Source organism: Loxodonta africana, chromosome 7, assembly GCF_030014295.1.
Source record: "Loxodonta africana isolate mLoxAfr1 chromosome 7, mLoxAfr1.hap2, whole genome shotgun sequence".
NCBI lineage: Eukaryota > Metazoa > Chordata > Mammalia > Proboscidea > Elephantidae > Loxodonta > Loxodonta africana.
Genome location: NC_087348.1, coordinates 23,311,015 through 23,335,952, shown reverse-complemented (window position 1 = coordinate 23,335,952; position 24,938 = coordinate 23,311,015). Strand labels below are relative to the sequence as shown.

Below are 24,938 nucleotides of genomic sequence, written 5' to 3'. Positions count from 1 at the left end.
TCTGTTTTCCCCACTTTTATCGGTTCTCTTCAGTTTGTCTACAGACTTATCTTTGGGTCTCAGATCAGCAATATAACGGGGTTACAGACAGTAGGAAAAGAAGAGGTGAAGTGTGGCAGAAAAGGTGAATAAAATGTGTTTCTTTCCTGTTTAGCTGTTCATTTAAAACTCAAGATCTCAGAGACCAAACAGTAACATGATAATTTTCATTTGTTAATTTATTTTTTTTTTATCGCTCATTGTTGCTGAATTCTTAAAATCAGTTATATTTCAGGAAGAATCCAACGATGGCGGTTTTTTCGTGTCCAGCGGAGGATTTCCCTTTACCCACCGGGAACCCAGGCCCGTGTCTTCCGGCTCTGTCTTCCCGCCCCGGATTATCGTTATTATTTTAACACCGTTTTGAATCTGGATGAGCTTTAGGTTTATTCAAACCCACTGTCTCAGGTGAGACAGACAGGAGGAGACAGTACAAATGACAGACGTTAAGGATGACAGAGATTTAGGATTAAAGTTCCTGAGCTTTGTGTTTCAAACATTTTAGTTTTTTTTCGGTAACATAACGGTGCCTCTTTAATACTGACATTTACCTGGGCTCGTTTCTGTGGATAAAGGAGACAATTTACGGAAAGTGTTCTGCCTTAAAGACAATACTTTGCGGGAGTCCCGCAGAGCTGAACCCTGATCTGTCATTGTCTTGACCACTTTTGTAGCCATTTAGAACAAGAACAAAAAGAATGGCTGGAGAAAATTGCTCCTCCTTGACTGAGTTCCACCTCCTGGGAATTACTAATAAGCCTGAGATCAAAGCCACCATATTCACCATGTTTCTGGTGGTTTATCTCATTATTCTTGTGGCAAATCTTGGAATGATCATTTTAATTAGAATGGATTCCCAGCTTCAAATACCAATATACTTTTTCCACAGCCACCTCTCCTTCTGTGACCTCTGTTATTCCACAGCAGTTGGACCCAAGATGCTGGTGGACCTCTTAGCCAAAAACAAATCAATTTCCTTCTATGGCTGTGCTCTGCATTCTTCATTTTCTGTTTCTTTGCAGATTCTGAGCGTCTCCTGCTGGCAGTGATGGCCTTTGATAGGTACAAGGCCATTAGCAACCCCTTGCTCTATAGAGTCGACATGTCCAGCAGGGTGTGCTCTGCGCTCATGGCTGGGGGTTACCTGGTGAGCATGGTGGATGCCTTGATACACACCACGTTAACTTTCCACTTACGTTTCTGTGGGTCAAATGAAATTAATCATTTCTTCTGTGATTTACCTCCACTTTTCCTCCTTTCCTGTTCTGATATTCAGGTCAATGAGTTGGCATTATTCACTGTTTTTGGCTTCATTGAACTGAGTACCATTTCAGGGGTTCTTGTCTCTTACTGTTACATCATCCTCTCAGTCGTAAAGATCCGCTCTGCCGAGGGAAGGTTCAAAGCTTTCTCCACCTGCACCTCCCACTTAACGGCTGTTGCAATTTTCCAGGGAACAGGACTTTTCATGTATTTCCGACCAAGTTCTGCCTACTCTCTAGAGCAAGACAAAATGACCTCATTGTTTTATACCCTTGTCATCCCCATGTTAAACCCTTTGATTTACAGCCTACGGAACAAGGATGTGAAAGAGGCTCTTAAGAAACTTAAAAATAAAAATTGGTTTTATTGAAAAATTATGTATGTATTTTCTCACAGTGTTTCACTATAATATGTGGAAATCAAATTTGTTTCAACTAATTTGGTATATTCTAATAAGTATTTATATTGTAACCCACATGTATACCCCCTACAGTCATCAGATACCCAGTGTACCATTACGTGCCTTGAGTTGATATATATATATATGTATATATATTCTTTCTTTTTGGAAAACTTTCATATTTTTTCTTAGTGTGTCAAGTTTTTATTTATTTAAACTTTTAGTCATGCATTAATTTACTTTTCCTAAAATTTATCAAATGTTGGCTAAATGCTTATTACACATGTATGTGATTTGAATTTTATGGTAAATTGAGTAGATTTTTATAACAATGAATCTAAGTATCTAATAGAAATTATAAACATTAATTAAATAACTTAATCATTGAAATTATTTAAGTTATTTATTAACAATAATGCCACGAAGTGGAAAGACTGGGCATTACAAATATAAAGCAGATTAATCAAATCTGGTGCACATAGTTAATAAGTCCTCCACTGAAAGGCATTTAGTCTAGTATCTGAACAATGAGTAGGCATTAACTGAGATGCTAGTGGTAGTAATAGTTGAACCAGTAATTGGACAGGTCTTGAAGTGAACAAGATTGTGCTATTTCTGCAGAAATTAAAGAAGGTCAACATAACTAGCTTACAGAGAGCGAAAGTTATGTCCTTGTACTGCTGTTCTCAACTCAGTCAGTTCCTTCAGGGAACATTTCTTACCTCTTGAATCCTCTAACCCCTGATTAAATATCCCTTTCTTTGGTTCACACACCACCATGTGCCTCAGGATATTGTTGAATCTATGACTCTATTTTCCAAATCATTATCTCCAGTTGGGGGTTATGAAAACTCTGAGGTCAAGAACCATACATTGTATCTCCTTTACTCAAGTACTAAAATAACATCTGAGTAAACATATAAATAAAACAAGAAATCACCTAATTTTTGTTGAGTGTTCATTACCTATAAGGCAAAACAGGAAATATCCCTAAGGGTCTATTATATGCCTTGAATATAGTTTTTGTGTCTCATGAGTAATTACATAAATAGGTGGTAAATACTAAAAGCAATGAAACTTTTATTGTTTTTGTCAGCTGTCAAGTCAGCTCCAAATCATGGTAACCATAAGTATAAAGAAATACAAATTATTATTTGGAAAATAAATAAAAGACCATTTAGAAGATAATTGAAAACTTCATATGGATCTACTCTATTTTTCTCATGGCAAAGCCTTAGAACATGAGGTTGTTTCATGAAGAAGGATATGGGCATGTGCTGGGAGGATTTCACAACAATCAAGGACACTTAAAATTTTGCAGCAATTATACAAGCAGAATCACATTCAGTATCTAAGACTATCTCGTTTGCACTGAAAAACGCCTTTGAGTGAAAGCATTTCAGATTTCCAGGAAAGCTCAAGAAGGACAATGTGATTCCTTTGCTCTCCAAGGTGACAGTTTTTATGCGATCCTGTGACACAGTAGGGTAAGTATAAAAGTAGAGAAAAAAAATTAGGATGGGTAGTGCTTATTTTGGACATAATCTCTTCTCAATTAATCCACGCTATTTTGGAAATTTTACCAATGAACTAGTTGCTATCTTAAATAGCAGCAAGGCAGGAGTGCATGTGAATCATATTAAACCTCAAGCAAAGAAGGTTTTAAGTGGGTTCCCATATCTCAGAAGGTACAAAGATACCACCTAGCTAACTCGTAGTTATCCCATATGGTGATTTTTATGAATTTAAGGCAAATTTGATCTGCATACCGGCCCCTATAAACAGATGTAATTATGATGATGAATTCTAATTCTAAAGAGGATATTTCAACTTCATTCATAAGCATTCAAAGCTCAGTAAAAGAGAAGAGTGCCTAAGTGGAATAAGCTGATGTATAAAATGTATAAGGCCCCTGTGCCTAAATTCATGCAAGTATAGGATGAATAACCCTTCATTAGGCTCATTGCTTGAGAGATTCGTGATTCATCTAGGGGTTTAGACTGATGACCTGTAAGAATCTTCTATCTTGGCCTTCTGTAGGGAAAGCTAACATTGAAATACTTTATACTACTCTGTCTAATTCAAACCTTCCTTTCCCTTTACTCCTGCCTCTCCAACTCATACACTTCTCATATATCCACCATGAAACTATTATTATCAAAATAAGATATTTCTCAATGTTTGTGTATATAATAAATTAATATTATAGCCCCCCTCTCTCTTTTTTTATTTTTGTTATCTCTTTCAGCCCAGGCTCTGGTATCCCTAAAGGCATGCATAACAAAGTGGTCACAGAGTAGAGTACATATATGTTAATACCAACAAGTAGCTCCATACTGTTGATAAGCTAGCTAGCAAAATCTGACAAACTGAAAAAGGTAATAATGTTCAATAGTTCAACAGTGGAATTCTTTCTTAACAAGCAGCAAATTTTAACCTCATTTTAAATCTACTCTACAAATGTGTTATGAACTAGGGAAGTAACAAGAAGGAAAAATAGGCCTGAGTCTCTACTCTAAATTTACAGTAAGTGTGACTTTAACAAATCACTTTTTTCTTTGAGCTTCAGTTCCCTCCCTGTGAATAGAGAGGCCTAACTAGATAATCTTTTTGTGCTTTCCAGCTGGCATGTTCTGTGTCTATATACACATGATTCTATTGCTGTCTAAACTTATTTTAAAGGAAAAAATAAAATAAAATAACAGATGGGTGGTATGATATTTATCCAAAGGACTGTGTTATGACTCTAGACCAGTTTTACCTGAAATGGAAGTGGCAATGATGACAGTAAGATAGCATGAGATGAATGATACCCGGTACCACTAAGATGGACTTGTCTAACTGCTCTCTTACCTGCATTTTTATTTTAATAGACACTTCATAAAATTGAGTATAAATCTCCTAAATCATGAATAAAATGACATACTCTACATAATGGCTAAAATTAGAACGACAGAGGTGGCGCCAATATGGTGCTACAAACAGAAGCACCACGCTGTTCTTCTGCAGCAAAGACAGGAAAAACTAAGTATAAGAGATACATGATGATGAATCCTAATTATAAAAATAGTATTTTAACTTCATTCATAAGCATTTTAAGCTCAAGAAAAGAGTGTCTAAATGGAATAAACTGATTTGTAAAATCACTAACCTTCCAACAGGAGACAAAGCACCACGTAGCCAAAGAAATATGGCTTCTCACCCCTCATCCTTCTGTCTTGTCCACTGCCTCCACTGCTTCCCGAAAGGGCACTATCACCCAGTCGGAGAGATAGCACTTCCCTGCTCCCCTGGGTTTTCCTACCCACACCAGCTGGCTCCTTCGGCACATTTTTTTCTCTTTCCTTTTCTTCCTTTTCTTTCTCTCTCCCATATAGCTCTCTGTACTGCTTTCACCCCATCCTTACAAGCCATGCTGCACTGCTTAGCTCGAGAAACACCAGCTTGTACCCATCCTAGATCTGCCACAACCCTACCAGCGGGCTCCCTCAGTGCCGTTTTTTTTCTCTCTGTTTCTCTTTCTTCTTTTTCGTTCTCCCCTCCACCTAACCCCATATGCCACCTATGCCCCTTCCCAATGAGCCATGTTGCACTGCCCTGCAAGACAGACACCAGCTTACAGCCACTCCAGTTCTACCACACCTTCACTGACCAGCTCGCTCCATGCTGTATTCTTTTTTTCTTTTTCTCTCTCTTTCCATTCCTTTATTTTCTTTCTCCTTCCCATCTAGCCCTGTGTGCTGCCTCTACCCCTTCTCCACAGGCTGTGCCTCACCACTCATTAAGAGAGCCACTGTCACAGGCCTCCCCGTGTATGTCCCGACCCCAGGTGCTGGCTTCCACTAAGCTGCCATTTTTATTTTATTTTATTGCTTTTTTTGCTCTCTCTTCTTTTTTTTCTTTTCTTTCTTCCACCTAGCTACACACATCAAAACTCCTCCTTTCCAACTGGCCCTCAGGCCCCCACTCCCACCAGTTATCTCCCAATGAGCCATCTTTTTTCTTTCTCTTTCTTCCTTTTCACTCTCCTTCTTACCTAGACCTATGTACCATCTCTGCCCCTTCCCAAAAAGCCACACCTCACTGTCCAGCAAGACAGACACCAGCCCACTGCCACTCAGCTTCCACCCCCCAACAAAGAATGGTTCCTTCAGCATCATATGTAAATTTTTTTCTTCTTTTTCCCTTTCTTCCCATGCATCACCTCTGAACCTTCTCAGTGGTCCGTGCTGAACTACTCAGCTAGACAGCCACCAATACATAGCCTCCCCAGGTCTTCCCCACCTCCACCCATCAGCTCCTGTCATGTCACCATTTTTTTCCTTTTCTCTATTTCTCTTTTTTCAGTTTCTTTCTTCCTCCTACCTAGCCCCATATGCCACCTCCATCCCATCCTACCAGGAGAAACCTCAGTGCCTCCCTATCACTACCCATTGTTTCCCACCACACTGTCATTTCTTTTTTCTTTCTTTAGTTTATCTCTCTTCATTCTTTTCTTTCTCCCTCCCACCTAGCTCCGCACATCACATACTCCTTCCAATCAGGCCTCGAGTACTCCCCACCCCCTGTCATTGGCCCCTACCTCACTGCCAGTTATTTAATTAATTTATTTGTTTGTTTTCAGACCTAGCTGAAATAAAAGGGATCATAACAGAGTACTATAAAAAACTATGCTCCAACAAATTTGAGAACCTAGAAGAAATGGACAAATTTCTAAAAACACACTACCTACCTAAACTAACACAAACATATAACAAGACGTATAACTGGACATATAACAAGAGATTTCAGAGGTAATGAAAAGAACAAAACAAAACAAAATCTCCCCTCCAAAAAAAGCCTGGCCTGGATGGCTTCCCTATGTTTTTTCCTATATAACATTGTGCTGAAGTCCTAGCTAGAGCACTAAGGCAAGGAAAAAAATCATAATAAAAGGCCATCCAAATTGGAAAGGAAGAAGTAAAACTATCCATATTTGCAGATGATATGATCCTATACAAAGAGAACCCCAAAGATTCCACAAGAAAACTACTGCAACTAATAAAAAGATTCAGCAGAATAGCAGGATACAAGACTAGTACACAAAAATCATTTAAATTCCTACACGCCAACAAAGAGAACTTTAAAAAAGAAGTTAAGAAAAATAATACAATTTGTAATAGCCCCACAAAAATAAAATACTTAGGAATAATTCTGACCAGGAATGTAAAAGAACTATACAAAGAAAACTACAAAAACACTATAGCAAAAACAAACAAACAAACAAAAAGACCTATACAAATGAAATAACATACCACGCTCATATATAGGAAGAGTCAACATTATGGAAATGTCAATTCTGTCCAAAGTGATTTACAGATGTAATGCATTTCCAATCTAAATACCAACAGCATTTTTTAATGAGATGGAAAAACTAATCACTAACTTTATATAGAAAGGAAAGAGGCCCTGAGAGAGCAAAGCTTTACTGGAAAAGAACAAAGTAGGAGGCTGCACACTACCTGATGTCAGAACCTACCATACAGTCACTGCTGCCAAAACAGCCTGATAGTGGTGCAATGACAGACACATAGACCAATGCAAAGAGTTGAAAGCCCAGGCATAGTGGTAAAGTGCTATGGCTGCTAACCAAAGGTCGGCAGTTTGAATTCACCAGGCACTCCTTGGAAACTGTATGGTGCAGTTCTACTCTGTCCTATAGGGTCTCTATGAGTTGACTCAATGGCAAAAGGTTTGTTTTTTCTTTATAGTTATCCCAAAGTCCATTAAATGGGGAAAAGACAACTCATTAACAAATGGTGCTGGCAAACAATTGGACGTTCATCCATAAAATTGAAACAGGACCCATATATCACATTATACACAAAAACTAACTCAAAATGGATCAAGACCTAAATATAAAACCTAAAACCATAAAGATGATGGAATAAAAAATAGGGACAATGCTAGGGGCCCCAATATATGCCATAAATAGGGTAGAAACCATAACTAAAAATGCACAAGCACTAGAAGATAAACTAGATAACTGGGAGCTTCTAAAAATTGAACACTTAGGCTCATCAAAAGGTTTCACCAAAAGAGTAAAAAGAGAATCTATTGACTGAGAAAAAAAAAAAATTGGACATATTCCATAAGGGTGTAATCTCTAAAATCAACAAGATACTGCAACACTTCAACAACAAAAAGCCAAGTAATCCAATTATAAAATGATATGAAAAACACTTCAACAAAGAAGACATTCCAATTGCTAACAGACACATGAGGAAATGATTGAGGTCAATAGCCATTAGAAAAGTGCAAGTCAAAACTCCATTGAGATACCATTTCACCCCGAAATTACTGGCATTAATCACAAAAAAAAAGAAAATAACAAGTGTTGGAGAGGTTATGGGGAGATTGGAACTCTTATTCACTGCTAGTGAGAAAGTAAAATGATCCAACCACTATGGAAAACAATATGGCACTTCCTTAAAAGCTAGAAATAGAAATATCATATGATCCAGCCATCCCATTTCTAGGAATATATCCTAGAGAAATAAGAGCCATCACACAAATAGACATGTGCACACCCATGTTCACTGCAGCATTAATCACAATAGGAAAAATGGAAACAACCTAGTTGTCCATCAATAGATGAACAGATAAATTATGGTACATGCACACAATGGAATACTATGCAATGATAAAGAACAATGATGAATATGTGAAATATCTCATAACATGGATAAATCTGGAAAGCATTATGCTGAGTGAAATAAGTGAATCACGAAAAAATAAATACTGTACGACATCACTATTAGAAAAGCTCAAGAAAAAGTTTACACACCGAAAGAAAAAATCTTTGATGATTACAAAGGAGGGAAGGGTCGAGGAAAGGAAACCATTAATTAGATAATAGATAAGTGTTGACTGTGGTGAAGGGAAAGAAGTTCACAATATAGAGGAAGTCAGCACAACCTGACCAAGGCAAAGTCATAGAAGCTTCATAGACACATCCAAATACCCTGACGGACTGAGTTACTGGGGCGGAGGGCTGGGGATCATGGTGGTGGGGGCCATTAAGTCAATTGGCATAAGAAAGTTCATAAAGACAATGTTCTACATCCAAATACAGTGAGTAGCATCTGGTCTTAAAAGCTTGCCAGAGGCCGTCTAAGATATATCTACTGGTCCTATCACTTTTGGACCAAAGGAGATGAAGAAAACCAAAGATACAGGGGAAACACTAGTCCAAAGGGCTAATGAATCATGAATACCACAAGTTCTATCAGCCTGAGCCCAGAAGAACTAGATGGTGCCTGGTTACCATCACCAACTGCTCTTACAGGGTTCACAACAGAGGGTCCCAGGCAGACCAGGAGAAACAAAATTCAAATTCACACAAAAAATTATGATCAGACTTACTGGTCTTATGGAGACCGGAAGAGCCCCCAAGAAAGACTGTGGCTCCCAGACACCCTCATAACTCAGATCTGATGCTTACAGAAGTTCACCCTTCAGCTAACCTTTATGTGTCAGAATCAGCTCAACAGCAATGGATTTGGTTTGATTTTTTGTTATAAAACAAACAGTAGCACACATGAGGAACATGTTTCTTAGTTCAACATGTATATGAGACCACAGGGCAGCACCTGCCCAAAAGCAATGATGAGAAGGCAAGAAGGGACAGGAAATGGATGAATGGAAATGGAGAACTGGGGAGTGGTAGGGGAGAGCGTTGACACATCGTGGGGATTACAACAAATGTCTCAAAACAATTTGTGTATAAATCATTGAACGAAAATCTAATTTGCTCTGTAAAGGTTCACTTAAAGCACAATTTAAGAAAGAAAAGAAAGAAACCCGTGTGGAGTAGTTCTACTCTGATACACATGGGGTCACCGTGAGTTGTAGTTGACTGGACAGCAACTGGTGCTGGTGAATATGGAGACTGGGGCAGATAATACTGTGTGTAAAACTTTTAACTCATGGAATTTGGTGCATTTTTTATCTTAAATGTTAATCTTAGATTAGCATTTTAATGAAAACCCAGCCAATTAAGTGATTTGAGTGCCACGTTTTTGTTATTCAGTTAAAGATTTAAAAAATGTTTCAATCATCTGCTTTTCATTCAACTTTCTGCTTATCCCTAAGGGTGTGCACAGGATCTGTGCTTGCTGGTGACTGGTCCTCCTCTTCTCCTGGCACATCAGAAACTGAATGAACCTCCTGGATCCCAGTGGTTAGATGCAGATATTAGACCAGTTGGAAGGTGAACAGTCTTCCAGAGCCAGAGATTTACTTGCCAGTGCAAGAGCCTTTAAAAGTTTCCTTCTTCAGGCCACAGACATTGTGGATCCACATGTAGAGAAAGACCCCAAATCTACCTGGGTCTCTGAATGACTACAATGAGCAGAGCCCACTGCCGACCCTCTCTGGACTTTTAACTAGAGGATAGACGTTGTTATTATTATTATTATTATTATTATTATTATTTTTATTTATTGTGTTTTAAGTGAAAGTCTACAATTCAAGTCAGTCTCTCATACAAAAACTTATAAACACCTTGCTATATAATCCTAGCTGCTCTTCCCCTAATGTGACAGCCCCCTTTTCCTCTCCAACCTGTATTCCCTGTGTGCATACAACCAGCTTCTGGCCCTCTTTGCCTTCTCGTCTTGCCTCCAGTCAGAAGCTGCCCACATAATCTCATGCATCTACTTGAGCCAAGAAGGTCACTCCTCACCAGTATCATTTTCTGTTTTATACTCTAGTCCAATTCCTGTCCAAAGGGTTGGCTTTGGGAATGGTTCCAGTCCTGGGCTAACAGAGGGTCTGGGGACAACGACTTCTGGGGTCCCTCACTCTCAGTCAGACGATTTAGTCTGGTCTTATTATAAGAATCTGAGGTCTGCATCCCACTGTTCTCATGCACCATCAGGGATTCTCTGTCGTGTTCCCTGTTGGGACAGTCATCAGTGTTAGCTAGGCACCATCTCGTTCTTTCAGTCTCAGGCTGATGGAGTCTCTGGTTTATGTGCCCTTTCCAGAATTTGTTATATTAAGCCATTTATATTTGGGGAATGTCTTTATAACACAGTATAACACAGGACCGTTTGGGACTCCTGGACAGTTCGTTTACACTATACAATTGGGTGATGGTTTAAAAAAAAATTAAGGATTGGTGAGAGTGCTGATCAACAAGGTGTTTCATACTTTGGTGAGATGTCTACTAACTAGGAAAACAGTTTGGCAGTACCTACTACACCTGAGGGCATATATCATTTTCCAATTCTTAGTTTACTACCAAAGAGAGATTAGTATATATCTGCACAAAAAGACATGCACAAGAAAGTTCACAGTGATATTATTGGTAATAGCAAAAGAGAAAACAACTCCACTCCCTATCAACATTAGAATAAACAAATAAATAATACATTCATACAATGGAATACCATACAACAATGAAAATTAATGCCCAGAAACTGCATACAGCTATAAGGATGGATCTCACAAATCTGTTATTGATGAAAACAGTACATCCTCTCATGTATTGGTCAAAGAAAAAAAAAAAAAAAACCACAAGTATTCACTCTTCAGAAGTATCCACTCAAGTATGGGTGAAAAAAAAATCTATAATAATAAAATTTAGTAAACCTGGTGGGTAATGGGCTTATATGTTATAAGTAGCACCTAGAAGGCTCTAAGGATTCTGGTAATATTCTATTTCTTGGTATGGATACTAGTTTCAAAGGTGTTTTTATTTTGTGAAAATTTGTTTAACAGTACACTTATTGAATATTCTCTACATACATTACACACCAAAAGGGTTTTCTAAAAATAGTCTATTCACCATTTGACTGTAGGAGATTTCAGAATTTTAATATTATAAATTTAGACTTTTAACAATGCCTTGTATAGAATAGAGTGCAACATATCTTGTGTACAATAATAGAGTTCAACATATTTTTTGTAAAATTAAAGGTGCAACTTTCATCAACTGGTCCTATCCCTTTCAGACCAAAGGAGATGAAGAAAACCAAAGATACAAGGGAAATGATAGTCCAAAGGACTGATGGATCACCAGTACCACAACTTCCATCAGCCTGAGCCCAGAAGAACTAGATGGTACCTGGCTACCATCGCCAACCACTCTTACAGAGTTCACAACAGAGGGCCCTGGACAGAGCAGGAAAAACAAAATTCAAAGTCAGACAAAAAAATATGACCAGACTAACTGGTCTTACGGAGACTGGAAGAACCCCCAAGAAAGACTATGGCCCACAGACTGTCTTATAACTCAGAACTGATGATTTTGATGAGTTATATTTCTTTTATTATTAAAATTTGCTGTCTTACAAGGAGACTTAAGGTACACTGATACCAGTAAACGCACTGAATTTATTTGGTAATAGCCCATGCCTCAAGGCAAGATAACTACTTTCTGAAGGAGATAGGTTTATAAATAGAGAGTTGTCTACATAGCATTAAATTAGAGGAACTAAAAAAGTTGTTTAGATACACACACACAAACATGTGTATATATATATATGCTTTTTTTTCCCTCACTTGTCTCTGGTGTCTTAACTTCCACATTATGACATATTTTTCCCATGCTTTAAGGAATCCATCTTTAATTAAACATGAATTCCTTTGGGAAGTTAGGGTATCCAATTTTTAATAGGAATATGGCCACCATGGCTCAGGTTTTACTGGGGAGAGTGGAAAGGAAGTTAGAATACATGGTCCAGAGGGACAGCCATGTTTTGGTAGGAATGTCTGCATCTTGCCTAATCAGAGTGTTACCAGTGAAATTTGGCATCCCAATACACAGGGAACCACTTGAGGGGAAAATTAGTTTTGAAAGAAATCAGAAGAAAGTGACCAAGAATGACATTACTGCCTTTAAACATGCAACATTTTTTTCTATATATGCAAATTTTGCAATTTTTTTTTTTTTTTTTTTTGTGTGTGTGGTAAAGAAATAAATGAACTGCATTAAGATACACCCTACTGAAGGCGGGGCCAAGATGGCAGAATAGACAGACTCTTCTGGTGAGCCCTCTTACCAAAAAGACCCCAAAAAAAAAAACAAATGAAAGCAGTATATTTATGACAAGCTAGGAGCCCTGAACATCAAAGGCAAAGTTAGAAAACGAACTGAGCAGCTGGGGAGGAAGAAACGGTTCAGAAGCAGAGAGGAGTTAACAGACCTGAGTCACCGGGAACCTTCAGGCACCATCCCCGGAAGTGGCTGCAGTGGGCCGATACTAGCGTTCAGCTGCAGTTTCCTCGGGGAGAATCAGCCAAACACACGGCCTACTCACACCTCCAGAACCAGAGAAGAACAGTGCTCTCAGCAAAAGGTAAATACTTGCATATATTTTACCACATCCCCCACCCCCAAGCAGGCTTCATTGGCTGTTGATTTCCCTGGGCCTGAGATAGACCCTGTTGAGTGCCTAGAGCCATCCTCCTGGCCTTAGAGAAGGGATAAAATCATAGTTGGGAGAAACGATAACCTGGGGAAAGGTAACCGGGGGAACTCAGGACAGAAGCGGCTCCTGTCCAGGCATAACCAGTCCATGGGCTTTTAGTACCTTTCCCCCCTGCATGGACTGTGTGGGCCTATTTCAGGAGAATAGGCCCTTGTTGGCAGACTACAACAGTTTCAGCTGTGCGGTGGAGAGGTGGGTGTTTGATATTTGACACTGATTTGCCTATTAAACTGGGTCCTCACCTACCCACATCAGGGGCCTAAGGACTGGTGGCTCCACTCAGGTCACCCAGCCACCTGCGGCAGGGATCCAGGGATAACTGGTACCTCCCAGGCCTTACAACCAAAAACATTAGGTGCCTATGCTCTGTCTGCAGAACCCACCCACTTGTACACTCTAGGGAAGAAGGACATGCTTTCCTCAGAGACATTTGGGGGACAGTTATCAGACCCATGCCTTGTTCTGAGTGTGACTCCCTGCTGCAGCCAGATACTGGTACCTACACCAATCACCCCTGCTCCTCTAAGACTATCAGACAGAGCCTGTACCACACACTTGATGAGCAGTTATCTGGACACCTGAGCTGAATCCATACAAAAAACGTGAATGGATTCCTAGACTGATATACCTGGTAACAGCTCTAGCCATCTGGGGACAGGACATCAGAGCTTCGAGGTGAAAATAATCAAGCTACCTTACTCAAACAACCCATTTGAGTATATCAAAACAAAACAAAGCAAGAAGCTAGGATAAGTAAGCAAACATAAAATAAACTAATACAATAACTTATAGATGGCTTGGAGACAACAGTCAATATCAAATAACATAAACAGACTGTGATCACTTCAACAAGCCCTCAAAACAAAGAATCAAAGGATCTTCTAGATGAAAGTACATTCCTGGAATTACCAGACGCAGAATACAAAAGATTATTATAAAGAACACTTCAAGATATCAGGAAGGAAATCAGAAAATATGCAGGACAAGCAAAGGAGCACACAGATAAAGCAGTTGAGGAAAATAAAAGGTTATTCAGGAACATAATGAAAACTTTAATAAGCTGGAAAAATTCATGGACAGAGAGCAATCAGAAATTCAGAAGATTAACAATAACATTACAGAATTAGGCAATTTGAAAGAAAGTCTGAGGAGCAGAACTGAGCAAGTGGAAGGCAGAATTTGTGAACTTGAAGATAAAGCACATGGCACCAACATTTTTGAAGAAAAATCAGATAAAAGAACTTTAAAAAATGAAGAAAACTTAAGAATCATGTGGGACCCTATCAAGAGAAATAACCTAAGAATGATTGGAGTGCCAGAACAGGAAGGGATAACAGAAAATACAGAGAGAATTGTTGAAGATTTTTTGCCAGAAAATTTTCCTGATATCGTGAAAGATGAGAAGATATCTATCCAAGATGCTAATCGAACTCCACATAAGGAGGATTTTAAAAAGAATGTCACCAAGACATATAATAATCAAACTTGCCAAAACCCAAGATAAAGAGAGAATTTTAAGAGCAGCTGGGGATAAACAAAAAAGTTACCTACAAAGGAAAGTCAATAAGAAAAACCTTGGACTACTCATCAGAAACCATGCAGGTAAGAAGACAATGGGATGACTTATGTAAAGAATTGAAGGGAAAACATTGTCAGCCAAGGATTATATATCCAGCAAAACTGTCTCTTAAATATGAAGGTGAAATTAAGACATTTCCTGATAAACAGAAGTTTAGGGAATTCATAAAAACCAAGCCAAAACTACAAGAAATACTAAAGAGAGTTATCTGGTTAGAAAATCAATATCAGGCACCGGAAGGAAACAAATAATAAAAATTAGAGCAGAACTAAATGAAATAGAAAACAGAAAAGCAATTGAAAGAATTAACAAGACCAAAAGCTGTTTTTTTGAAAAAATCAACAAAATTGATAAACCGCTGTCCAAACTGACAAAAGAAAAACAGGAGAGGAAGCAAATAACCCGAATAAGAAATAAGATGGGTGATATTACAACAGGCCCAAATGAAATTAAAAGAATCATATCAGATTAGTATTAAAAATTGTACTCTAGCAAATTTGAAAACCTAGAAGAAATAAATGAATTCCTAGAAAAACACTACTTACCTAAACTAACACAAACAGAGGTAGAACAACTAAATAGACCCATAACAATAGAAAAGATTGAAAAGGTAATCAAAAACTCCCAACAAAAAAAAACTCTGGCCTGGACAGCTTCACTGCAGAGTTCTACCAAACTTTCAAAGAAGAGTTAACACCACTACTAGTAAAGGTATTTCAGAACATAGAAAATGACGGAATACACCCAAACTCATTCTATGAAGCCAACATACCCCTGATGCCAAAACCAGGGAAAGACACCACAAAAAAAGATAATTACATACTTATATCCCTCATGAACATAAATGCAAAAATTCTCAACAAAATTCTAGCCAATAGAATTCAACTTCATATCAAAAAAAAAAAAAAATTCACCATGGCCAAGTGGGATTCATATCAACTATGCAGGGATGGTTCAACATTAGAAAAACAAGTAATGTAATCTATCATATAAATAAAACCAAAGATAGGAACCACATGATCTGATCAACTGATTCAGAAAAGGCATTTGACACAGTCCAACACCCATTCATGATAAAAACTCTCAGCAAAATGGGAATAGAAGGAAAATTCCTCAACATAAATAAAAGGCATTTATACAAAGCCAACAGCCAACACCATCCTGAGTGGAGAGAGTCTGAAAGCATTCCTCTTGGGGTCAGGAACCAGACAAGGATGCCCTTTATCACCACCGTTATTCAACACTGTGCTGGAGATCCTAACCAGAACAATTAGGCTAGATAAAGAAATAAAGGGCATCCAGATAGGCAAGGAAGAAGTAAAACAATCTCTATTTGCAGATGACATGATCTTATACACAGAAAATCCCAAAGAATCCTCAAAAAAAACTACTGAAACTAATAGAAGAGTTCAGCAGAGAATCAGAATATGAGATAAACATATAAAAATCAGTTGGATTCCTCTACACCACCAACAACCAAAAAAAATAAAAGAGGAAATCATCAAATCAATATCATTTACAGTAGCCCCCAAGAAAATAAAATGCTTAGGAACAAATCTCACCAGAGATGTTGAAAGACTTATACAAAGAAAACTACAAAATGCTACTATAAGAAACCAAAAGAGACCTATATAAGTGGAATAACATACCTCCTTCATAGACAGGAACACAACACTGTAAAAATGTCTATTCTACCAAAAGCATTCTATAGATACAATGCAATTGCAATCTGAATTCCAAGGACATTTTTTAATGAGATGGAGAAACAAATCACCAACTTCTTATGGAAGGGAAAGAGGCCCCAGATAAGCAAAGCATTACCGAAAAAGAACAAGGTGGGAGGCCTCACTGTACCTTCTCATCCAAAAAAAAAAAAGACTTCACCAAAAGAGTAAAAAGATTACCTACAGACTGAGAAAAAGCTTTTAGCTATGACATTTCCAATCTGCGTCTGATCTCTAAAATGTACATGATATTGCAAAAAATCAACTACAAAAAGACAAATAACCCTATTAAAAAAAACGGGCAAAAGATATGAACAGGCACTTCACTAAAGATGACATTGAGGTAGCTAACAGATACGTGAAAAAATGCTCATGATCATTAGCCATTACAAAACCAGAAAACCAAACCGACTGCCTTCGAGTCGATTCCGACTCATAGCGACCCTATAGGACAGAGTAGAACTGCCCAATAGAGTTTCCAAGGAGCGCCTGGCAGATTCGAACTGCCGACCTTTTGGTTAGCAGCTGTAGTACTTAACCATTACGCCACCATTAGCCATTGGAGAAATGCAAATCAAAACTACAATGAGATTCCATCTCCAACAAGGCTGGCATTAATCCAAAAAACACAAAATAATAAATGTTGGAGAGCTTGTGGAGAGACTGGAACACTTACACACTGCTGGTGGGAATGTAAAATGGTACATCCACCATGAAAATCGATTTGGCACTTCCTTAAAAAGGTAGAAATAGAACTGCCATACAATCCAGCAATCCTACCCCTTGGCATATATCCTAGAGAAACAAGATCCTTTACACGAACAGGTACATCCACACCCATGTTCATTGCAGCACTGTTTACAATAGCAAAAAGTTGGAAGCAATCAAGGTGCCCATCAACAGATGAATGGATAAATAAATTATGGTATATTCACACAATGGAATACTACGCATCAATAAAGAACAGTGATGAATCTGGGAAACATTTCATAAAATGGAGGAATCTGAAAGGCATTATGCTGAGTGAAATTATCAGTTGAAAAAAGGACAAATATTGTATAAGACCACTACTATAAGAACTCAAGAAATAGTTTAAACAGAGAAGAAAATATTCTTTGATGGTTGCGGGGGGAGGGAAGGAGGGAGATGTGTATTCACTAATTAGATGTAGATAAGAACTATTTTAGGTGAATGGAAAGGAAACACATGACATAGGAGAGGTCAGCACAACTGGACTAAACCAAAAGCAAAGAAGTTTCCTGAATAAACTGAACACTTCGAAGGCCAGTGTAGTAGGGGCAAGGGTTTGGGATCATGGTTTTGGGGAACATCTAAGTCAATTGGCATAATAAAATCTACTAAGAAAACATTCTGTATCTCACTTTGGAGAGTGGCATCTGGGGTCTTAAACTCTAGCAAGCAGCCATCTAAGATGCATCAGTGGGTCTTAACCTACCTAGAGTAATGGAGAATGAAGAACACCAAGGACACAAGGTAATTATGAACCCAAGAGACAGAAAGGGCCTCATATATCAGAGACTACATCAGCCTGAGACTAGAAGAACTAGTTGGTGCCCAGCCACAACCAATGACTGCCCTGACAGGGAACACAACAGATAACCCCTGAGGGAGCAGGAGAGCAGGGGGATACAAACCCCAAATTCTTGTAAAAAGACCAGAATTAGTGATCTGATTGAGACTAGCAGCACCCTGGTGGTCATGGTCCTCAGACCTTCTGTAAGCACAAGGCAGGAACCATTCCCTAAGCCAACTCTTCCGACAGGGATTGGGCTGGACAAGGGATAGAAAATGATACTGGTGAAGAACGAGCTTCTTGGATCAAGTAGACACATGGCACTATGTTGGCATCTCCTGTCTGGAGGGGAGATGAGAGACCAGAGGGGATCAGAAGCTGGCTGAATGGACGCTAAAAGAGAGAGATGAGAGACCGGAGGGGATCAGAAGCTGGCTGAATGGACACTAAAAGAGAGAGTGGATGAAAGTAGTGTGCTGTCTCATTAGGGGGAGAGCAATTAGGAGTATATAGCAAAATGTATATACATTTTTGTGTGAGAGAATGACTTTGATTTGTAAACTTTCACCTAAAGCACAATAAAAAAAGATACAACATACCATGAGTATGCGTAATTATTATTCGTTACCTAAAAGTATCAATAGTAGGTGTTTAATAATCACAGAAATATATTCTTGTCAGTATCCTGCAACAATTCACATTTATCAAATATCACTCAGAATGTGGCCAATGCAGTGAACTTCCACAGGTCTACCACCTTGCACAACTTCGGGTGACACCAATTTTCTTATTTTCTACGACCTCCCTGGAATTGTGCAATATAGTAGCCCATTTCACAACAAAGTTAATAATGTTCAAGTGTTTGTCTAAAATAGATAAAACAGATTATGTTTCAAATCTGTTGACACTTTCTATTTGCACACCTCTGTCCTCTATTATGGCCGGAATTCTGCCTGGCTTTAAAAGTGGAACTTTGACGATGTATAAGTTCTCTTAGATCTCTAACAATCTGTGGATTACTATTTCAGTGCATTTCCAAATTTGGTTTTAACATAAAAGCACTATAACGTTCCAAGAGAGTAGCAAAGAGATTTTATTTTTTAAAGAATGGTTTGTTTCATAAGACTGTAGTCAGGAATCAATTGAGAGCAAGTGTTCTGGAGTCAGATAACTTAATGTCCATGATCCTTCAGGTGTTTAGTTATCATTTCTGGGTCTTACTTTCCACATTTATATAATGAGATTGCTAGAGAAAACTCAGGATGCACAAGATAATACAATAAATAATGTATGGTGATAAGTTAATATGTGAAAAATACCTGCCATTTAGTAAGGAAGCTACGATGGACTATATTTAAGTTCATACTTGTGCCCCTGAAAGCCCATTCCTGAACAAAAAGGTACTTAAAACACATGGAAGGAAGACGGGATGGATATTTTTATGTTTCAGAACAAGGTGGAAGCATGATTTAACTCTGGGCCCTGATGAAGAAGTCCGATCAAGCCAAGATGGTAGACTAAATTTTAGGGAGGGTGGCGTAGTACACTGATATCTACGGGGTTAGGGGGAGGGTTGAGTGGGAAAAAAAATCACATGTCCAATATCCAGCAATTTTCAGTGTACTGCCATAAATAATTGAACATAAAAGATATGTTTTATGTATAATTTAAGTAAAATTTATTTTGGTAAAATATGTGTATAACAAAACATATGTCAATTAACTCTTTTCAGTTACAATTCAGTGACATCCGTTGCGATAATTATGTTGTGCAACCATCACCAGTGTGTGTTGCTGAAAGATTATTTTTAAAATAAACAAAATGTAGATAAACAAAATGTGGTACATACACAATGGAATACTAAACCCAGTGCCGTCAAGTTGATTCCGACTCATAGCGACCCTATAGGGCAGAGGAGAACTGCCCCGTAGAGTTTCCAAGAAGTGCCTGGTGGATTCAAACTGTCGACCCTTTGGTTAGCAGTCGTAGCACTTAACCACTACACCACCAGGGTTTCCAGTGGAATGCTAGTCACCCATAAAGAGAAATGAAATCCTGACGCATGCTACGACATGGATGAAACTTAACATCATTCTGAGCTAAATAAGTCAGTCTCAAAAGAACAAACACTGTATGATCTCATTTCTATGAAGTAAGCAAATATATAGAAACCGAAGATTATTTAGTGGCTATCAAGGGTGAGAAGGAAGGGGAGAGAGGGAATTTTTTCTTAAGGGATATTGAGTTTATGTTAATGGTAATGGAATGATTTGGAAAAGGATAGTGAAAATGGTTGCATAACTTGAATAATATAATTGCACTGAACTTTGTACATAAAGAAATTTTTGACTTGTTGCATATTTTATGCATAATTTCGGTATTAGAGAAAGAGAGAGAATAGAACTGAGCTTATTTTTTCTTGAAAGCATCCTTCTATCACATGTGTGTTCTTAAAAAGAGCATCCTCACAACTATCAATTCTATGAGAGAAACAGCCCTTGAAGTCTGATTATTTCTAGTCTTTGTTCATTTTTTCCAGACAACCAGAAGATATTTAAGACCAAACAATTAATGATCAATTACTTTTGAAAACTTTTGTTCTAGAGACTGTGAGAATGTCAACTATAAACAGAAAAACATAATAATTCATGACATAGTGGGTTATGTGTAATGAATGCTATACAGTCATAAAATCATTGGATTGGGGGTGGTTGGTATGTGGTTGGGGAGAGTGAAACAGACAATGATTAATGAAAATAAAGAGTAACCAAATAAGAAAGATTGTCTTGTTTCTAAATGCAGAAGTGAAGATCTTTGTCTCAGAAATGAAAGAAACAGGGTGAACAATAGAAACAAGATGAAAATCATACAGTAGCAAGTCTATCCGAGCTTCATTAGATGTGCGATTTGACTAGAGGAGGGTGCAGAGTCAAGGTAGCTATAAAGCATAGCGTTAGACTCAATTGTTGTTACTCAACATTGATCACTTTGAATGAAAACTTCAGGCTTTGTTAAAAAAAGGTGCAGCATTCACAGGGGAAAGATGCAGATCCAGGGATCTAATTAGTCACATGTTTGTATGACACAAAAAATGAGAGCAGAGCCTTTAGAGATTTAAGTCCCAAATGTCACTAAGAAAAATAAAGCGTGCCCTGCCTCGTGTTCACCTGCCCAAAATCAGAAGAGAAAGACATGCTCATCTCAGGTAGGATCCTGAATTGACAAATTAAAAGACTGCAGAAAAAAAATTTTTTTGAAAATTGAGGAATCAAATATTGAGGAATTTATAAATAAATCATTTTATACCTACTAATTCAATTAAATAAACTCTGCAGTCAAACAATCAAACTGTAATATTTTATGATTGAAGCTGTGTGAATTGGACTGACCTCATTTTGTATGAGTAAAGGAGATATTTTATTAATTTATATTTTTACTAAAATTCCTAAGGAAATTACTTTTTGTTACCACTCAAGTGACATCACTATACATGTGAATTTAAGCTTTCTTTTAGTGTTATTCCAACCATAACAGAGGTATCACACTAAGAATACCAATATGTATAAATTCAAGTTCATATGGACCATACAAAATAATACTGAAAAAAAAAATACTGAAGTACAGAAAAAAAAATCAGACTACCATTCACATTTCAATTTTTATACACCAACAGACATTCACACACACAGACACATAAACAAGAAAATGAACCCTTTATAAGTCTGAAACATTTATTACCCCTCTTCCCATTTGCATTTTTTATGGAAAATTCAATTCAATAATCCAAAGAGATGCAAATGTGTGTTAATTCTGTTTTTCCCTTTGTATCACTTCTCTTCAGTTTGTCAATGGACTTATCCTTTGGGTTCAGGTCAGTCATATAACTGGGTTGTAAAAGTTCAGCAAACCAAGATGAAGTGTGATAGGAAAGTGGAGTAAGACATGGTCCATTCATGTTTAATCAGTAGAATCAAAAGACATCATAGAGAAAAACAGTAGCTTAATCAATTTCATTTATTAGTTTATATGGAGTATTACTTATTGTTGTTAGATCTTAAAATCAATTATGTTTCTGGATGAATACAATAAATGTGAATTTTTTTTTTTTTTTTTGTCCAAAGGGGTATTTATTTTTACCTGTCAGACTGTTAGGTGTGTGTCTTCTGGCTTTGTGGCTCTAACTTTAGTGTTTCTTTAATATTATTTTGCATCTGGACTTAGCTTTAGATTTAATCAAAGCTACTGTCTGAGCTAAGACAGGAGAAACTAACACAAACGACATATGTCAAGACTGATATACAGATTTAGATTTAAACCTCCTGTTCCAGGCATTTATTTATTTATTTTTCAATAACATAACAATGTCTGTCTAACAATGACATTTATCTGGGCTACATTCTGAGGATAAAGAAGACAATTTACAGAGAGAAAGTGTTCTGCCTTACAGACAGTATTTTACGTATTTTTTTTTTAACATAGTTAAACCCTGATCTATAACCTTCTTGTCATTCCCGTAGCAGTTTAGAACAAGATCAAAGAAGAATGGATGGAAAAAATTGTTCTTCATTGACTGAATTCCACCTCTTGGGAATTACTAATAACCCTGAGATCAAAGCAACCATATTTGCCACATTTCTCGTCATATATCTCATTATTCTTATGGCAAATCTTGGAATGATCATTTTAATTAAAATGGACTCCCAGCTTCAAACTCCAGTGTACTTTTTCCTCAGCCACCTCTCCTTCTGTGACCTCTGTTATTCCACAGCAATTGGGTCCAAGATGCTGGTGGACCTCTTAACAAAAGACAAATCAATTTCTTTCTATGGCTGTGCTCTGCAATTCTTCATCTTCTGTGTCTTTGCAGATTCTGAGTGTCTCCTGCTGGCAGTGATGGCCTTTGATAGGTACAAGGCCATTAGCAACCCCTTGCTCTATACAGTCAACATGTCCAGCGGGGTGTGCTCCGTGCTCATGGCTGGGGTTTACCTGGTGGGCATGGTGGACGCTTTGATACACACCACGCTAACTTTCCGCTTATGTTTCTGTGGGTCAAATGAAATTAATCATTTCTTCTGTGATTTACCTCCACTTTTCCTCCTTTCCTGTTCTGATATTCAGGTCAATGAGTTGGCATTATTCACTGTTTTTGGCTTCATTGAACTGAGTACCATTTCAGGGGTTCTTGTCTCTTACTGTTACATCATCTTCTCAGTCTTAAAGATCCACTCTGCTGAGGGAAGGTTCAAAGCTTTCTCCACCTGCACCTCTCACTTAACGGCTGTTGCGATTTTCCAGGGAACTATGCTCTTTATGTATTTCCAAACAAGTTCTGCCTACTCTCTAGAGCAAGACAAAGTGACCTCATTTTTTATACCCTTGTCATCCCCATGTTAAACCCTCTGATTTATAGTCTACGGAACAAGGATGTGAAAGGTGAAAGAGGCTCTGGAAAAACTGAAAAATAAAAAGCTGTTTTAAATAGTTATACACACACATAAACAGTTGTTTTCTTCAAATCATTTAGTATAGAACAATGTGATCTCAAATACTTTAACACAATGAGTATTTATATAAATTCTCAACTATACCAGATGTTAGGTAGTTTCCTAAACATTCTATAATTTTTATGTGTTTTCAATTTAAGCACAGTACTCTCTAATTTTGCAAAGAGTTTTGTCTCCTAAGTGTGCCAAAGTCTTATTTGTTCAATGTTTCTGTCCTAGTTAACTGGTGTTGCTATAACAGAAATACCACAAGTGGATGACTATAACAAAGAAAGAATTATTCTCTCACAGCCTAGAAAGGTAAAAGTTAGAATTCAGGGTACCAGCTCCAGGAGAAGTCTTTCTCTTTGTGCTGACTCTGGAGGAAGGTCTTTGTCATCAATATTCCCCTGGTCTAGAAGCTTCTTAGCACAAGCACCCAGGGTCCAAATGACACTCTCTGCTCCTTTTTTCTTGGTGGTAGTAGTTCCCTCTCCTCTTGATTTTTATCTCAAAAGAGATTGACTGATGACACAATCTAATCCTGTAGATTGTGTCCTCCTCATTAACATCATAGAAGTTAGGATTTATAACACAGAGATAATAACATTAGATCACAAAATGGAGGACAACCACACATACTGGGAATCATGGCCTGTCCAAGCTGGTACACATTTAGGGGGATACAGTTCAAACTATAATAGTTTCTTTCTTGCATTACCTGAATTATTCTTAAAGCTGTGTGTTTATTTAGTGCCTATTGTACTTCTTGGTGATTTGTATTTTATGATCAATTCCATAGTGTCTGTACTAATGAATCCTATAACCTTGTGTAACTGACAAACAGTAATTAGATAATTATTCACAGAATTTATAACAAACTGTAAAACGTTAAGAAATAAAAAGGTAAGGTGCTCTTAATCCAGAGTAAGATGTCTAAATCTACTCTGCAAAGAAGAAAAGAGTCTTTGAAATGGGGACATGTAGTTTCTGATCTAAATTATGAATGGACATGTCAATTGGCGAGAGGAAAGTATTTGAGGAAGAAGGATTGGCAATTAGTGATGATGAAGTGTATATGACAATGTTTTTAGAGAAAATGAAGCCCCAATTTATTAGATATGAAAAAGCAAAAAGAAAGACTTGGTGAAGTTCATCCTTGTGCTGTAGCTCTTAACTCCCCCCATCCTTCATCTAGGAAGACTTCCTTTCATCCCCCCTCCCTACTCCACACCCCATCTCAGGACTGGACAAATTCCTCTAGCCTTGGTTCAGAATCTAACCTCTCCTCAAGTCATCATTTTATCTGTCATGTGGTTTGTTAAAACATTGTGTATAAACTGAGATTGAGAGTACTCTGTGATGATGAGTGTTTCATCCTTGTTATAATAAACACCTGCGTTGTATCCATGCCATAGAAGGGGAAAACATATATA

General features: G+C 37.7%; 1 protein-coding gene and 1 pseudogene across 1 annotated transcript; both read left to right on the top strand.

Moving 5' to 3' along the window:
• Nucleotides 1–737: 737 nt before the first annotated feature.
• Nucleotides 738–1,782, top strand: LOC100675153 (olfactory receptor 5W2-like; annotated as a pseudogene).
• A 20,776-nt stretch (nt 1,783–22,558) lies between these two features.
• LOC135231830 (olfactory receptor 5W2-like) lies at nt 22,559–23,413 on the top strand. The gene has a single exon (XM_064289025.1). It carries the CDS (start codon nt 22,559–22,561, stop codon nt 23,411–23,413), a length of 855 nt encoding a protein of 284 aa, XP_064145095.1.
• Nucleotides 23,414–24,938: the final 1,525 nt, after the last annotated feature.

Coding starts and splice junctions, on each gene's coding strand:
- LOC135231830 (XM_064289025.1), top strand. CDS start 22,559: ATGGATGGAAAAAATTGTTCTTCATTGACTGAATTCCACCTCTTGGGA.